Source organism: Miniopterus natalensis, chromosome 10 (genome assembly GCF_054644295.1).
Source record: "Miniopterus natalensis isolate mMinNat1 chromosome 10, mMinNat1.hap1, whole genome shotgun sequence".
NCBI classification, from domain to species: Eukaryota; Metazoa; Chordata; class Mammalia; order Chiroptera; family Miniopteridae; genus Miniopterus; species Miniopterus natalensis.
The window spans coordinates 80,306,533-80,324,787 of NC_142090.1; the positions used below are offsets into that span (position 1 = coordinate 80,306,533).

At 49.1% G+C, this 18,255-nt stretch overlaps 1 protein-coding gene across 1 annotated transcript in view; it reads right to left on the reverse strand.

Annotated features, from left to right (window-relative positions):
• The window catches only part of ELMO1 (engulfment and cell motility 1), a 272,460-nt gene that overhangs the window by 200,645 nt on the left and 53,560 nt on the right, over nucleotides 1-18,255 (reverse strand). The window contains exons 6-7 of the mRNA XM_016222320.2: nucleotides 10,112-10,147; nucleotides 3,349-3,448 (exon numbers count right to left, since the gene is read on the reverse strand). Of these exons, the coding sequence (XP_016077806.1) occupies nucleotides 3,349-3,448; nucleotides 10,112-10,147 (136 nt within the window). The remainder of the gene's footprint in view (nucleotides 1-3,348; nucleotides 3,449-10,111; nucleotides 10,148-18,255) is intronic.

The window sequence follows — 18,255 nt, forward strand, 5'->3', positions numbered from 1 at the left end:
AGTTTAAGCTCTGAAATTTACTCCCTAAGGAATCAATCACTGAGGCATCAAACATAAATCACAATGTGAGAGAGAAGCAAAGTGAGGGTTAGAATAATGGGCACAGTAACCCAAACACGTGGGGACCATAAAGCTTTTATTTTAGAGGCCTCATTAAAAGTTATTACTGTCTGTTGACAACTCACACAGAAAGGCTGTTATTATATTAACGTAACGACTGCTTTCTTAAAAGGTGAGTAATTTGGTTCCGTGCCACACGGCCACTTGCTGCTTCCCTCTGCGGACACTGACTTCTCCCTTTATGCTGTCCCATCGACCACTCCTCAGCCCCCTCCGTCCTTGTACAAGTAAGAGGCTAAGGCGGCCACGGCAACATGCTGTTACCATATCAACTGTCTCAGCCCGGTGACTCCCTGATAAGGGCGGGGGTGAGGGTACCGGCACCAGCACCCCCTCTCCCCCAGATACAGCTGGGTCTCAGAGGGCGGGAAATAACATGAAGCACAGTAACGTTACAGCTTTACATTCCACACACTAGTATTTTATAATATAAACTACAGGAAGAGTATGAGAAATTTAAGATTCTCGGAAGAATTCCACCGGCCAATCATCTGGCTGCTTTAGCCCATTTCAAGGCTAATAAACTTCTCCAGTGTGTTTACTGGCCCTGGAGGGCCCGAGTCTCAATCCTCATAGTCTGATCCATTTGGTCTGCCCTTCCTTCTCTAAGGCCATCTTTCCCCTGCTGCGCTCACGGTTTAACACTCCACTTAGACCTAAATCCTGTGTCACTCTGCCATCAACACCATCCCGACCCTTCCTCATGACCCCAGCACAAGTGTCGGGCACTCGCTAAAAAACAGAAGAGTCCCCAAAGGAGTGTGCTGCCCATACTTGCAATGTTCTCATTCCCTCCTCCTTCCCCTCTCCTTTTCTTGTCTCCATGTCATAATCTGCAGGCGTCTTTAAGGCTCCTTGGGGAGCTTCCCACCTGAGAGCTGACTGGCCAACTCCCTCCCCGCCACCAGCCCCCATCCTCTCTGCTCATTCATTCAGGCCACACGAATTCACTCTGCACCACGGCACAGGGTTGTGCCGTCCTGAGACCCAGAAAGAGGGTGATGAGCGAACCCAGCCTTACCCTCAAGGGCCTTACAGTCTAGCAGAGACAGATGGATAAAAAGGCATTTACCGTGAAGTATGTTAAGTGTGTATGTTTATTCCTGGCATCCAGAAGAGCCCCTCCATTTAGATGTTCCGACAAATACTAAAATTAAGTAGGGTGAAAACCAGTCTCATTGTCATCACAGTGCATGAATCAATGATACAAACCACTAAAATCACATAAACCCTTCTGAGAATCACTTAGAATGAGATCTTAAATTCTTCTATGTCATCAAAACCGAAATGAACCATGCAGAGCCTGGAGCTCCACTCCTGTTTTAATGCATCCAGGCAGACGTCCATAAATCTCACAAGTTTTTAAGAGGCAAAAATTACTGGGTGTCTAAACTGACACGGCTGGGTGCCTGTCCAGGCACTGGAAGCACCGTGGGTGGACCGGGCCCTCCTGCAGAGCTCAGGTTCCAGTTTGTGTGAAACTCTCCTGCCAAGAAAAAGCCCTGGTGTTATCCTTGGCGAGAACCAACTGGTAACTCAGAATAGTTCTGGGGGGTTTTTTGGTGTTTTTTGTTTTGTTTTTTTTCATTTCTTTTTTCTCCATGTCTTCTGACCCTCTCCTTAAGTAGCCAGATCTTTAAAAAGCAACATTGCCCTGGCCGTGTGGCTCGGTTGGGAGTCCTCTCATGCAATGGAAGGCTGCCGATTCGATCCCCAGTCAGGGCACATGCCCAGGTTGTGGGCTCAGTCCCTGGTAGGGGGCGTGCAGGGGGCAGCCGATTGATGTCTCACTCTCAAATCGATGTTTCTCTTTCTCTTTCTCCCTTCCTCTCTCTCTAAAAATCCATTTAAAAAATCTTTTAAGAAAGCAACAACATTATATATTGGTGTAAAGAAATACCAAAATTCCAAGTTTCAAATTTTTTATGAAATTATGTTGTTTACTGCAAACAAAGTTTGTAACTGGAATCTAAGTCCACACATAAGCAGATGAAGTAGTAGAGGAGGTGGGCTGGCAAGGGAAAAACAAAACACTTCTCCAAAGTGGTATGAATTTGGCATTAATAGGAAGCCAAGGCTGTTCTCAGAGATAAGCATCTTCTGTCAGCAGATTTTCATTGAGATAAAGCTCCATTCAAAAGACAGTTGTCTGCACACAATCCCTGGTTGTCAGAGTGCTGCGCTGACCCAGCTGACGAATAAAAAGTTAACCTTACAAGAACTATCAATTCCGAGGTCATTTTCTGATGGCCATTTCTTAAATTCAATTAAGGTTAAGATCCAAGGAGTGACCCAAAGGAAATAAAATGGCTGGGAGTAAGGACATGGGGTGTGTTAAATGTCCTGCCTTCCGAAAAATATTTAATTTTTTATTAAATAGTAATCCTTAGATTTAAGATAGCTTTTCATTTAATTTCAGTGAATGGACACCATTTTCTTAGGCAGTTAACAAATTAAATGATCGCCATTCCCTCTAACCCCAACTCACACCATTTAAAGAAAGACAGCTCTGTCATTCCTTTCCACTCATAACCGAAATTTTACTTGACGTGCATTTTAAAAATATTTCTTTATTGACTTCAGAGAGAGGAAGGGAGAGAGAGAGAGAGAGAGAGAGAAACATCAATGATGAATCATTGATCAGCTGTCTCCTGCACACCCCTGACTGGGGATGAAGCCCACAACCGGGGCACATGCCCCGATCGGGAATCGAACTGCAATCTCCTGAATCCCAGATCGATGCTCAACCGCTGAGCCATGCCCAGTCGGGTTTGACATACATTTAAATACAAGGCCACCACACTCCTCTCCTTCAAGTTCTAGGGTTTAAAAAATGCTTCTGAAGCGAATTTCATTCATTCACAGAAATGGACTAAGGTCTGTGCCAGGCTCTGAGGACAAAGTCAGGGAGAAAGCTCTGGTTCCACCTTCCTAGGACTCATGGTCTATTGGGAGAGCCAGACAAATGAACCAAAAAGTCACAGAAATGAGACAGGTGCTGGAACAGGGGCAATCACAAGACCTCCATGGGGAGAAAATGTCATTTCCACATATAACTTAGGTGCCCTGACCCCTATATATAGAACACTATCAAAATCCCCACCCACCTTTTCACAAAGAGCTAAAGGAAACAACCACTAGATACTCTCAAAGCTGAGAAAAATGTCCAGGAAGGAAGCGGGGGAGGGAGGGAGGAATTCAAGCCTGGGAAGGCATAGTTTGCGTTACCTTCTTGATGAATGCCACCGAGAATGTATCCCAGGACACGATCCCATGGTCCATTAGCTCAACGAAGGCCGTCAGGGTGAAGGACAGCATGTCTCCAAAGCTGGAAAACACAGGGAGGCACAGTGGTCATGGCCAGGAGCTGAGCGTGAGAGGCACAGAAGTGACAAAGCCTTAGGAAACTGAACACAAGCAGAATCGTAAAGATCGCTGGGGTCAGCAGCTGGGCCACAGATGCTGTGCAAACCTGTGTCCATGGAGAGGAGGCAGGTGCGCTTCTCAGGATTCCCAGCGGTGAGCCGGGCCTCGGTGGGACTGACCCCGGCTCACAGTAACTCTCGCCCTGGTGAGTGTGCTGCACCGGGAGTCCACGCACCTCTGAGCCTGGTCGCCCAGCAGAGCACTGGACGGCCGTGTCTAGCTCCCCACAGGCCTGCGTGTACGGCACTGCATGAAGTGAGGAGGGTGGAAGCATTAGGTAAATGGGAGCTTCGAGGAAAGCTTCTCAGCCAGTGAAAGTCAGGGGGACTGAGAAAGGGCAACGTGCTTCTAGTTCTGCCTGTGGCTATCAACAGGGGAGATGAGAAACCATCCCCTCAGGAGTACTAGCACTTTGCAAAGGATGGATGCAGTCTCCATGCACCTGTGTGTGTGTGTGTGTCCGGGAAAGTGCGCACACACAGACACACAAGCTCATGGATACAAACATGCATGTAAGTAAGCGTGTTCATCTCTATGTTGCACTGGTCAGTTTATCTTTGTACAGTATGTGTGGAGTTGATGGCTGCTGGCTGGCACTGGGTTTGCTGTGATTTGAGGGCTGGGCTGCGGGAAGGGTCTGAAGTGTGCATTAGAAATGCAATCAGAGACCTAGCAGCTTGGGAAATGGCAGTTTTGCCCCTTATCAGACTATATCCTGATTTCTGGTGCCTTCAAAACAACTTTAACAGACAACCTGACTCTCTTACAGAAACTCACTTCTATTGTAAATTTTCATCATAATGAAATAAACATTAACTTGAAACTCTCAAGATACATAACTCTCCAAGTTCATTGAATTATGCACATCAGGATTTCTATACTGTCTACAACTGCCCTGATTCACATACTTGATTTTTTAAAAATAAAGCTGCTTGTTCAGATTTCAATCTGTAGACCCATATGTACCACAACTGCTACACTACAAGGTCTCATGAAATGTTTAGATTGACTCTTCCCATCGATTTTCAATTAATCGAATACAAAACAGGCTCGTGTTTCTTTTAAAACAGCTTCACAATTTCCCTTCTTCCTCCTGCTCTCAGCCTAGCCTCAGCAATGACCTGGGGAATCCTGCTTCACCCAGAAGCTTCGATGCTGGAAAGAAACCTACAATTGAGGAAGTGGCTCCTGGGAAAGGACTGTGATCCAAAGCTGCCAGAAATCAGAGGGGAAGAGACGCAATGGACAGAAATGGCTAAGTGGGTGGTTCCCAGAGCAGAGGGTCCCCTTCCAGCTCTAGGTGGGAAGTCACTGGTGCACGTGGCAGCAGCACTGGACTGTCAGCTTATGATCGTTATGCAAAAGCGATGTTTTAAAAGGTAAACAGAGCCCATGATTTTCAAGTGTTTGCCTTCATTGTGTCAAGATTATCTGTCTTTGGAGCCAGAAAAATAAAAGTGTAAGGAAAGCCAAACCATTCAGGCCAGACAGAAAAGCAGCAAATGGTTTTTAAAGAGGCTTTTTTCTGAGTCAGACAGGCGATCCCAGTCTTACAGGTGCCCCTAGGTGGCATCAGAGGACCGCGCCCCAGGAAAGAAAGTCCAGACCAGGAAACAAAGGTACCTAGGAGAGACCAAAAATGTAGAAAGATGGAAGAACAGATTGAAGAGAGTAGCAAGAGAGGTTAAATAAAAATTCCAGAATGACTCTTTCTACTGACAATGAGTCAAGAAAATCCAAACATCAGGCCAGAAAAAAGAGGGGAGGGTAAATAAAAGAGCCAGGAAATAAAGCAATTAGTAAGATTTATTAATAGATTATGCAGGGGTTAGTACTCCTGTGGGTACAGCATTATCAAATAGAATATAGGATTCATAGCAAAACTATTACCCAATTTATTATATTTTACAGCATCAGTAGTAAAAAATATTACCTAAATTTTTAACTTAAAAAAGGGGAAACAGCAACAATATTACTAGCAGTTGCCACTTGCTCACAACTGGCACGCTAAGAGGCCTCCGCAGCTCAGCGTTTCCCACGTCCACCCTGAGGGACACATCTGTGGCCTCCACACCAGGCCCCAGGCGGCCTTAGTGTCACTGCTAACAGAACAAGTGACGGGACAGGCAGTGGCAAAGGAACACACACACTTTTGGAATCAAACTTGTATTCACAGTCCCTGCAGCTGGTTGAGCTGGGGGCAGAGGTGGAATAGCCGTCACCAACAGCTTTAGAAGCAAAGGATAAAGGACACGAATGCTCTCTGATTATCTGAAGGCAACGTGACCTGTCCCCTGCTCAATGAACCCACAATCCATGGGGCTGTGGTCACATCTGGAAACGGTCCCTCATCCCCAATGCTCCAGAACCCTGCCTACAGACTCCTCCTATAAGGACCCGGGAGAAAGATGGAGAGAATGGGAAAGAGTGTCCTTTGGCTTCCAGATCTCCAAGTTGCTTCGGGCCGGGATCTCCGTCTCCACAGTGGCTGGGGAGGTAGAGCACCATTCCTGAGGTGGCGGACAGGGCTCTCTGTGTTAATTATTCATCAGTGTGAACGACTGGTAAGCGAGAGAAAAATTCCCGTCATACACCAAAGCCCCCAAAGGAAGGACTGCTCTCTAATAGCTATCTAATAGCATTTTATAGAAATATTATAGGCTTATATATATGCATATTTTATATAAATGTTATTAGATAACACTTTTATTAGATATACATATTTTACTATACCATAACATATTATGAATTATATAGAGATGTTTTAGACATATGTTATGATATATAAATGTTATTAGATATGTTTATATATGTTGTGTTGCATATATTATTAAATATATATAATACCTATATAATACACACATTACATAATACACTATACATATTGTATAGTTAACATCTGCAATTCATCATGACTGCTTGCTGGATGCATCCTAGGTTTCCAGGAGGGAGAACTTTTTCAAAATTCAACTTCAAACCCTCATTTGCAAGGAAAGGACGGCTATGAAAAATGTTACTGCCTTCCAAATCAGTGGACGCAATTGCTTCATTTCCAGTGAGGCGTCCATAAAGCTCTCATCAAGCCAGATGCAGGAGTTTACTTTCATTTCTCAAGGAGAGATTCAGGCTCCAAAGAGGAGGTAGGAGTCAAGGCCTCAGCTCTGAAATCAAGGCTGGTGCAGAAGATCCAGGTTCCAGAATTACAAATATAAAGCAGTCTGGCCAGTGTTGCTCAGTAGTTGAGCATCAACCCATGAACCAAGAGGACACCAGTTCAATTCCCAGTCAGGGCGCATTCCCAGGTTTTGGGTTCAATCCCGAGTAGGGGGCGTGCAGGAGGTGGCCGATCAATGTCACAGATGTTTCCATCCCTCTCCCTTCCTCCCTCTCTAAAATTAATAAACACTTAAAAACATATGTATATATAAAGCAACTGCATGGCACATGGGGAGCATTTTTGTTTGGCTTATTTATTTCGCATCAAGTGCTAACCTGAGGATTGTGCAGTGCTGACTGCCACAAATTACACGGACTGCAAACGTTCTGTGCTGGTTGAGAGTCACCGTCCCAGCCAACACACCATGTGTGCTGGGGCAATTCGAATAAATGTTTCTCATCAACTCAGTAGAGAACGTCTTCATTCCAACAAATGTCAGCCAATCGCATAGCATTTAAATTTATGCTGCTAAGTTTATAAAGGAACAGTGCTTCCAAATGTTCCCACTGGGTGCCGTGGCCAAGAGAAGTAGAGGGAAGGCGAAAATAAAGGCCGGTTTTAAAGCCATCACTAAATCATCCTGAACGCAGCCTTAACTGCCAACGCCAATGAACACAGTTCTGGCCTTTGAGCTTCCCCACGTACAGCACGTCCTAAGTAACGTGGTTTGGTTCAATGTCATTTCGTTATAATGTTGATGAGATGCCGTAGAAATGTAAATTTTGTTGATATCAATTACCCTGCAGGTAAAACTGGTGTCCTTCTGCGACATTTTGCCACAGTTCCAAGAACCTATCAATGACGTTAAGTGAGGACTTAGTGTAGTTTCTTCCGTTTGTGGTAAAATTGATGTACGCTGAAATGTATGGATTTCTGCACCCTTTAGACACTGCTTTGGCCTTCAGGATCATATTGCAGCGTGATCTGTGTCAGCAAACATTCTTTTGGTTCCGCTGTTAAAAATTTAACTGCGGATCAATTCTGGACTCTATTCCATTGACCTGTCTTCCCCCTTATAACAATATAACACTGTCTTAATAACTCTTGCTCTTAGTAAGTCTTGAAATCAGTTAATGAAATTCTTCAACTTGGTTGATATTTGTGTTGCTTTTCTCAACACTGTTGTGGCTATTCTAGGTCCTAAGCATTTCTCTTAACTTTTAAGACTGGCTTATAATTTCTTTTTTAAAAATTGTATTGCATTGAACCTATAGGTTAATTTAGGGAAAATTGCTATCTTAACAATATTGTGTCTTGTTAAACCACAAAATGGTACATTCTTCACTTATTTAGGTCTTCTTTTAATTTCTTTTGGGAATGTATTTATTTTTCAGTGAACAGATAGTACATGTTTCTTGTTAAATTTATTCCTAAGAATTTTATGATCTTTGACACTTTGTAAAGAAAGTTTTAAAATTTAATTTTCTAGTTGTTTGCTGTTAATGCATAAAAATACATCACTTTTAAATACTGATGTTGCTAAATTCAATTATGAGACCTAGCCATGTCTTTGTAGATTTCTTAGGATTTTTTACATAAAGAATCACATCTTCTATGAGTAGAGTTGGTTTTACTCCTTCCTTTCTGATTATTATGTCTTTTATTTATTTCTTGACTTACTGCTATGGTTAAAAAGCCAAGTTGAACAGAAGTGAAAAACACATTTGCCTGATTGCCATTCTTTAGGGGGAGGAAATTCAGTCTTCTCACCTTAAGAATAATGCAGTTTTTATCCATCGCCTTTATCAGGTTGAGGAAGTTCCCTCTATTCCTAGATTGCTGAGAATTTTTATGAGTGAATGTTGGATTTTACTAAATGCCTTTTCTATATCTATGCTCTATTTTCTGTATCTATTAAGATTATTTTTTTTCCTTTATTTTACTAAATGCAGCATCATACGCAAGGACTGATTTTTAAACATTAAACCATTCCTGGGATAAACCTTTATTGGCTACAAATATTATTATTTCTATATATTGCTTGATTCTATTTGTTAATAGGTTGTACCTCTGTTCATTTGCTGACCTATCATTTTTATTTCCTATATTGTCTTTGCCTGGTTTTGCTAGCAGGGTGATAACAGCTTCCTAACTTAGTCTGATTACGCTCCTCTGCCATTCCAAGACCCAGGGCCCTGAGCACCGATTTTGTCTATGATTGGAAAACAAAAATCATGGTTCACACCTTGTAACACTTCCAACATCTCCACACCCCACAGAGTGAAACTATCGGCAGATATATTAAGACATCATTTTAGCTTCAGAGCCCCAAATTCCTCCCCATTAGCAAGTTGTATGAGGTTGTCAGAAAAAAACCTCAGTTTGAATCTCAGTCCTACCACTGGATTTTAATTCTTGCATTAAGGAAATAATGCTGATTTTACTAATCATGTGTGGTGGATGCAAGTGTGAATTAGAGTAATGAGTGTAAACAGGTAACCAAGCCTGGGACAGAGTAAACTCTCATAACAGATGGCTTCTACCACCATTACCGTTAAGTGCTTCTACTATATTAAAAATCTACATCAAAGTAAGATTTAAGAAGCTTTATCCTAAAAACTCAAGACTGCTTTCTATGCTTTATGACAATTTAATAACTGGCGAGTTCCTGCAACTAACCTTTCTCTGTGTGAGGGGCAGGGGAAGGTGGGTGATTTGAGAGCACTATCCTACCCCAGGTGATCAGGATTTTCCCTCAGGGCTTAAAAAACAAGGTGCCCATTTTCGGGTGCTGTTCAGTCTTCTTTCTCAAACCGAAATACCTGCTAAACAACTTGGCCAAATGGAAATGTGTCCAGCCCACCACAGAGAGTTTGCTAGAGCATGTCGACTCATCTAATGGATAAGAAAGGCACAGAGGAGGAAAAGCTCTGCGGCAGAGGTTCTGAGAGCTCCGGACACAATCATCACTTAAGGACAGGTGACCGAGCACTTTCTCAGACTCAGAGCAAATAACTTTCAGTCTACACTTCAATCCTGAGTGTTTTTACTGAGCCATTCAAGAACATCAAAGGCTTTGACTTTGAACATCAATAGACCACAGAAAAGAAAGTTTTTGTTTAACGCAATACATAAAATGATGCCTCGCCTTGCTCCAGAAGGGTAGCATCCCAATGCACTCATTTCGTGGTTACAAACATAAAACTCCCTTTGTGCCGCAAAACAGAAAGAAAAAGGAAATACATTTCTAAAGAATCTGCTTATAAGAACCTGTTTATAAGAACATCAAACAGCAAAAAAGATCACTAAGTCAAAACACCCACAAGCGCAGTTATCAAAGGACAGGGCCGAAAGATGCTGGGAAGAGGGGAGTTATATAATCGGTATCAACAGATCAAAAATTCTTACCATGGCTTCATGATCTTCTGCAGCTTCTGGTATCGTCTGCAAAATTCAAGAATAAGCATGTGAGGAGCATGTATGAAAGCAACACTTTTTTACACAAATTACACATCTTGAAGAAAGCTCAGGATTAGATATAAAAAAGACTTAACCGCCATGGAGTAAAGGAACTTCCTTCACTCCAAAACATTACTCAAAGTAATAAATCGTTCTCTAGCGATGAGGAACCACCAAAAAACAAGGATTCAACTACTGTAACCAACCTATTGCATTTACTTATGACTCGGAGTCGACGTGTGTTCAAGGGCAGAAAACCCCTAGAGGTAAGAATGGGTCCATTTTCAATGAAAAGGGTGAAGCCTCAAAGTCCTAGACCAGTTGTTCTTAAGTATACTGTCAACAATGAAGACGATGTTGGCTATCTTTCTTGGGTAAAATGCCCACTGATTTCACTTTCTCTTTCAGGAGAGGAAAGAATTCTGTAGGATGGCATCGTGACACATGGCAACAGTCCTGGACAGCAGGTGGAACTCTGGGATGAGGCCTGCGAGAAAGGGTGCGACAGACAAGTCTCGTCTGCAAAGGGCGATGATGATTCTGAAGGCCCCGGGGCAAGGCCATAAGGAAACAAGTGCTTCTGACCTTACTGAGCAGCTTGCTTCCCCACGTTAGCCAAGCATCTCTGCATTGTGTCCTTCCCTCTGTATTGCGTACCTTACCCCTCCCTGTCCAACTCGCTAAGTCCTACCCCAAACTGTCCCGATTCTAAGACCCGCTGGGAAGTTCCCTGACCTCTGATTTCCCTTCCGTGACCAGACTGAGCCCACCCAAGTCTGCACGTGCTCAGGATACATCAGCTGTGTGACTTAGGGCATCTGTCTTTCCTTGAGCTCCCCGAGGGCAGGGCTCTGCCCCAACTCACCACGAGGTAACATCAGGTGCTCGCAGGGTAGGTGCTCGGTAAATGGTTGATGGGAAACTTAGCTCTTCAGGAGTTAAATTTCATGTTTGCGACCACATAAAATGTAACTTCAGAGACCTAACTGACCATGAGATCAGATCTAGTCTTTGATAAAACTGGGGGTTAAAAATGTGTATAAAGATACCGTCCTTTCCCTACTCTCTTCCTTTACCTGCCCTTGGTAAAAAAAAAATTGTAAGTGTATTGGCTTCCTTCCTTCCTCCTTCAAAATGCCTGGGGTGGGGGCAGGTGGCCCTGGGGCTGAGCACGGCCGCCCACAGCCCGACCTGGGCTTTCCGGGAGGACTCCCAGGGCTGCGGCAAGTGAAGGGAAGGCTCAGGTAACTGCTCCCAGAACCACGGGAGGAGGTCAGGACGGGGCAGCTTGGCGAGGCCTCCACGGCAGATCTGGGGTACACTGCGCATCAAAACAAATAGTAACAGTGGTAGGTCACAGCCTGCTGGGTGAAACTGGAACAAATTCAGTCCACGTCAGTTACAGAGCCGAGTGCGGTGCTGCTGAAGAGCCGGGTCTCGGGGAAAACACGCCCCCACCTGTACCATTTCCTGCTCTCCACGGTGACCCCCCAAAATGATCCATCCATTACAAAGGGCTGGGGGGTCGCAATGGAGACGCCGGGAGGCTCCATCTTAACCGGTCAAAGGGGACACAAGCGGTAGGAGAGCCGCCCTGGCCGCCAGCAGGACCAAGGAGCACCCGCAGGCTCTGGGGCACCCGCCGGGCCCGCAGGGGCTGAGCCGGGCGGCTGGGGGAGACGCGTCTCCACGGAAACGGAGCGGCGCCTGCGCAGGTCCCAGGAGCGCGCATGTGCGCTCGTCCTCCCTGCTCAACCCCCAGTTTTGTCCCCGTTTGCAACTCGTGTCGACATTCCTGTGCTCTAAGCAAGCTTGAGCCCCTTTAACTTCTCCTTGAAATGGTTAAAACATTTTGCCCGGTTCTCTCATTTCACATGAGCAAAATGAATTCTTTTAACATGTGTTCATTTTATAGAAGACGTGCTTTTATTTCCCCCTGAAAATGGCCTTTAATGAATCCCCTTTTAGCAAATCCGCATTGGCGGGGGTTCTGCAAAGCAGCCGACCCAAGTCCTCAAGGAGCGCCCAAGTCCTGCGCGGCAGGTGGGACCGGGCTGCGCCCCGGGGCGGGGGCCAGGCGCCGCGCTGCGGGTCAGACCCGGTGCGGTGCGCGCCCGCCGGCGGGGCCCGCGCTGCCCTGCGCTTCCCGCACACTGGCGGGCCTGGCCCCTGGCCGCCGGTGGAAGCCAACGGCCCACGGCCAGGAGCGGCCCCAAGGTCTCTGCCCATCCGCAGCTCCGCCCGCCCGCCGCCCCGCCCGCGTCCCCCGCCCTCCTGAGGGCCGCTCCCCACCTCCTGCGGGCGCCCGGCTTCCAGCTGGCTTCTGCTCCAGGTTCTTAGGCCTTTAGCCTGCCTCAGCCCACCTTCCAACACAACTGTTCCAGATAAGGCGCAGGGGTGTGAGGGTGAGTGTGTGTGAGGGTGTGAGTGTGTGAGTGTGTGTGAGGGTGTGAGTGTGAGGGTGTGTGTGTGTGAGGGTGTGAGTGTGTGAGGGTGTGAGTGTGAGGGTGAGTGTGTGTGTGTGAGGGTGTGAGTGTGAGGGTGTGAGTGTGAGGGTGTGTGTGTGTGAGGGTGTGTGTGTGAGGGTGTGAGTGTGAGGGTGTGAGTGTGAGGGTGAGTGTGTGTGTGTGAGGGTGTGAGTGTGAGGGTGTGAGTGTGAGGGTGTGAGTGTGAGGGTGTGTGTGTGTGAGGGTGTGTGTGTGAGGGTGTGAGTGTGTGAGGGTGTGAGTGTGAGGGTGTGAGTGTGAGAGGGTGAGGGTGAGGGTGTGAGTGAGTGTGAGGGTGAGGGTGTGTGAGTGTGTGAGGGTGTGAGTGTGAGGGTGTGTGAGTGTGTGTGTGAGAGGGTGAGGGTGTGAGTGTGAGAGGGTGAGGGTGTGTGAGTGTGTGAGGGTGTGAGTGTGAGGGTGTGAGTGTGTGTGTGAGAGGGTGAGGGTGTGAGTGTGAGTGTGAGAGGGTGAGGGTGTGTGAGTGTGTGAGGGTGTGAGTGAGTGTGAGGGTGAGGGTGTGTGAGTGTGTGAGGGTGTGAGTGTGAGGGTGAGAGTGAGTGTGTGAGGGGGAGAGGGCGAGCGTGCTCCGCGGCAGCCGGCTTGCTGGGGGCCCCCTGCTGGGCCCCGCCCCAGGCCCGCGCCCCTCTGGCCCCTGCACGGCCGCCCGGAGCCGGAGCCGAGACGCGGGCAGCGCCCGAGCCGCCGTCCCTCAGCCCGGCCTGTCCGCGGGCGGCGCTCTCCGCCCGACGCCTCCTCCCGGGCTCCCGCCCTCCGCGCGCGTCTAGGGACCGACCTGGCGGCGGGGTGAGGCCTCCCGCCTGCGGCCCCACGGGCGTCTGCGGGAGGGACCGGCCCTCGGCATGTTCGCGCGCGGTGTTTGAGGCCCTCACGCGGGCTTCGCTCCGTCTAAAATAACTGGACTCTTTCCATGGCTCCTGACACAGCCGAGCCTCGGGCAGTGGCACCAGGCAGGTACAAGAACTTGCAAGTTGCCCAGACGCGGGGACGCCACTGCCCACGGGCCGTTCCCAGGGAAAGCGGGGTCCCCGAGCGCCCGCCTGAGACGGCCCCTGCCCGGCGCCCGCCCTCCCGGCGGTCGGGGTGGGGGTGGGGCTCGGGTTTCCACCCGCCCGGGAGGCGCCGCCCCTGAACCGGGCCCCAGCCCCAGGCGGTCCCCGGGCCCCAGCCCCAGGCAGCCCCGTTTCCTCAAGGGCCTGCTGCGCGGAAAGCACCGCCGGGCCGCGCGGAGGACACCGAGCGTCCACGGGGCGTCCGCCCCGCTGAGCCCACCCCGTGCCTTGGGTCGGGCTGGGCGCCACCCGAGGCTTAAAGCTCTGAAAATGAGAGAATGCTCGGACATGACGACAATAGTACTCGGTCCCGTGGAAACAGGCAAGACGAGCAGGCTGCAGGGAACGCGATGCAGCGTCCTGCGGGGAAGCCGCGCGTGTGCGTGGGAGGGCACGCGGCAAGGACGCCCGGTGCCCAAGCCACTGTTTCGGGCAAGGCGGCGCAGGCGCCGTTCCTGTCTTCCTGATGCCGCTTACGTGTGCTCATCTCCCAACAATAAATGTCACTGTCATTAAGGGCTAAGGCCCACGTGCGAGGCCGCGCGGCCTTTCCCCTGACCCGGCTCGGGTGCTGCTGAGGGCTCTCGGCTCCCAGGGCGCCTTCCCCGCCCCGCGGCCACGGGAGGAACCGGCCCCGCCCGCCCCGGCTTCACGGGAGGCAACGGGAGGAACCGGACCCCCTGGCAGCGCCCGCCCCGGCAGCGCCCGCCCCGGCTTCACCGGAGGCCAACGGAGGAACCGGACCCCCTGGCAGCGCCCGCCCCGGCAGCGCCCGCCCCGGCTTCACCGGAGGCCACGGGAGGAACCGGACCCCCTGGCAGCGCCCGCCCCGGCAGCGCCCACCCCGGCTTCACCGGAGGCCACCGGAGGAACCGGACCCCCTGGCAGCGCCCGCCCCGGCAGCGCCCGCCCCGGCTTCACCGGAGGCCACGGGAGGAACCGGACCCCCTGGCAGCGCCCGCCCCGGCAGCGCCCGTCCCGGCTTCACCGGAGGCCACCGGAGGAACCGGACCCCCTGGCAGCGCCCGCCCCGGCAGCGCCCGCCCCGGCTTCACCGGAGGCCACGGGGTGACCGCTGCTGGGCGCACAGAGGCCCGCGCGGACAGCGGCGCCCGTCGGCACCCAGAAAGGCTGTCTCCCTCGCCCGTGGGGTCGGGGCGGCAGGGACCCCCTTTTCTCCTTTGAAGTAAAATAAAACACATCCTCCCTGAGATACCTTGTCATGCCCATCTTCCTTTCCCACCCTGTCTGTTCCTGAACGTTCCCTACCTGACCCCATTCCCCTACTCAGGCTGGGGCACCCTGTTCCCCCACAAATTTATTTGCTTCCACATTTACGGGTCAAGCTGAAACTAGGAATTTCCAAATTCCGCAGGATGGAGAAATTAAATTCAGGTTGTAAACACGGGACTCTGCCAAAGTAACACTTCCCGGAGGCTCCTCTGTGGCCAATTTTGTCCCTTGGCCCCTCCTGGCACCGGCTGGAGAGAGAGACCTTTGAACACTCAGCCCCCAGTAATGACAAGCAGGTGAGTAATCTCTGAGTCTCATTAGAGCTCAAAGTCAGGAGAAACATTCCAGCTCCATCTCTTCAGCGCTTCCTAGAATGTCCTGGGGTCCTGCTTAGAAAGCTCGGCCGCCCAGCGGGCAGTCTGCCCGGGTCCAGGGAGGCCTCCCAGACTGCAGGTCTGCTCGACCTGTGGGGCTTCTATGCCAACGGTTTCCTGTTAATTAGTTATAAGTCTTGCTCTGAGTTTAACTGAGAAGCCTCTTTCCTTGTAAGAAAAATGCCTCTCTTTTCTTTTTCAACTGAGCAAAAGATTGGGGGGGAGCAGAGGATCGAAGGAGCAGCTTCTCAGGATGAGCGGCAGGACCCTGCAGAAGGGAGGCGGGAGGCCGCCTACGACTCTGAAGGTCTGAAACGGTGGGGAGGGTGGGAGAGGTGCTGCAGAGCACCGGCATCCCCCCCAGTGAGTGTGGGAGGCAAACGCCTGCGGAGCTCACGGGGACCTGGCCCTCGCTTGTGTTCGTCTGCCTAAAGCCTGGCTGCAGGAAACAGATTGGGGTGGCTTACGAATCGTAAGAAGTTAAACATTACATTGAGTATAATATGCTTTTTAAAAAAGGAATTCCATTACTGGGGTTCACATACAGTCACTCAGTTCCAACATCCTCTCATGTCCCCAGTCTCCAGTCTGAGGGATGTGGTTTTGGGGGGCCCCTCTCCAGATCAAGATGAGTTAACAGTGAGGCCATGGCTCAGGTAAGAAGTGATCATGTTGAAACACAAACACATAGTATCCCTTTTTAGTCGTGCTCTTTTTAAGCAAATATGGCACTGTCCCCTTGTTGAGTGTTACGGGTTCAACTGTGTGCCCCCCAAATTCCTATGTTGAAGCCCTGCCCTCAGGACCTCAGAATGGGCAGTATTTGGAGACAGAGCCTTTAAAGAGGTGATTAGGTTCAAATGATCCAATCTATCAGGTGTCCTTAGAAGAAGAGGAGATTTGGACATACACAGGGACACTAAGGGTATGTGCACACAGAGGAAAGAACATGTGAGGACATGGGGAAGGCAGCCGTCTACAAATCCAAGAGACAGCCCCGCCAACCCCAGGATTCCAGCCTCCAGAACTGTGAGAAAATGATGTCTCTTGTTTAAGCCACCCAGTCTGTGGCACTTTGTGAAAGCAACCCTAGCAAACTGATATGATGAGAAATGAAAAACTAAAACCCACATTGTCAAAATACAGAACCACCAGCCTCGGGCGGTACTGAGCTCTCACCCAGCCTCTATTCAGGGTGCATGTCACAGGGACCTTAGCTGTCAGTGGATTTAACACTGTAACTGTAATTATGATTGTGATTCTGGTAAATGTAGACCCAGTAACACAATATTACTGTGGATCCTGGAAAGTGTAAGCCTAACTGACTGTTACATTGCTTTTGATATGTACATGGCTGGGACTTTGATGCATTAATCAATGTGGGGGCATTTCGACCTTTTGCTTAAACACATTGTAAAAGTGACTGAGGCAGAACCCCGCAGGGCTCAACGTCTGGCCAGAAGCAGTGGTGGGCAGGGAGCAGGGCCAACCATGTGTGGCCATCCCAGGACGTGGCCCACAGCTCCCAGTGCAGGTGTGTGTAACCACCAGTAACAGGAAGGAGGGGCCTCCCACAAGCCACACTGGGTTTCAGCCCGGAGCTTCCACACAGACAGGCCCCTCGGTCTCCTTGTCCTGGGTCAGGCCATCTGCATCCATCAACTCCTTCTGCTTCCCTCCAGCTGTGTCAAGCTCCAACTCCTATTTATAGTAACTGCTTCAGATTCTGATAGCACCCCGAATTCGAGTCTCCCTGCCCACTCCAAGCTGATGCTGGCCAAAAACTTCCCGAGCAGCGTGTCAGGCATCATTCAAAAAATAAATGAGAGCTACTGACAACTACCCCCCCAGACACCAAGCCTGCTCGCCAGTCCTCTTAGTTTTGTAACTTCCCCCGGTTCGCTCTTAAATGTTGTCTCTACCTGTCTATGAGGTAAGACTCCCCAACTCAGAACTCTACCGAACATTCTCACATGGGAGATACTCTGTGGCTAGAAAACATCCTCTCTTTGAATAAGAAATAAAAAAAAGAACCTCTCACTGGTGCCACTTGCAGAGGCTGAATAATCCCCCAGTGCAGGCGGAGACAGGAAGGAAGAGGAAGGGGGGCTGAGCTGGCTCCAGCATGCAGTCATCAGCTCATTCTTTGAATTGCCAGGTACTGAAGAGAGATTTCAGTCACCCAGGTCTAAACACCAATTCTTTCTAAATAAATATCTACCCAATTCTGCCCATAATTATTAACTTGGCATGTTAATATGTAATTACCTGACTCAGCACTTTCACATGCTCTAACCCACGTGCCCTAACAGCCTGTGACAGTGGCAAGGAGCTGTTTCCTGTGGATCCTAACCCGGCATCCAGTGGTCTGGGGAGTTACCTGTCGGCCCACGTAGGAGCCACACCATTTGGCTCCTTACATTCCCCAGCCCTGCCAGAGAATAAAGGCTTCCCTGAGAAGGTGAGCTCCCCAGTGGAAATGCCCATCCCTTTCTTGCTCATGATGAAATAAAACTCCTTCATGGCCCCCTGGCTGACACCCCTTCTGGAAGGTACCGGGAACCAGCTGGTCCAACCTCTAGACTCAGAGCCCTCAGAAGGAATTATACCTAAATTGACTTCTGCTGCCATAAGTTTTTAGATGGCAAGTCTCTCAGCTTTTTAGAACTTTTTCCAACTTTGACTCTTCTGCATACAGTCGGTATTTACTGCATTTAATTTTAAATGATTAAGGTCCGTATTTCATCATTCAAACATTACTTTTTTAAAAACTTACTTCAGGGATGCTATTTTTGACCTGGTTTAAGACTTTGAGACTGTAAGGAGTTATTCTCATTTTCATTTAACTGAGTCAGGGAAAGAACTTTTTCTTGGGGATGGGCGAGGGATGTAAGGGCTTTGTATTTTGTAGAATTATTATGTTAGTGTTG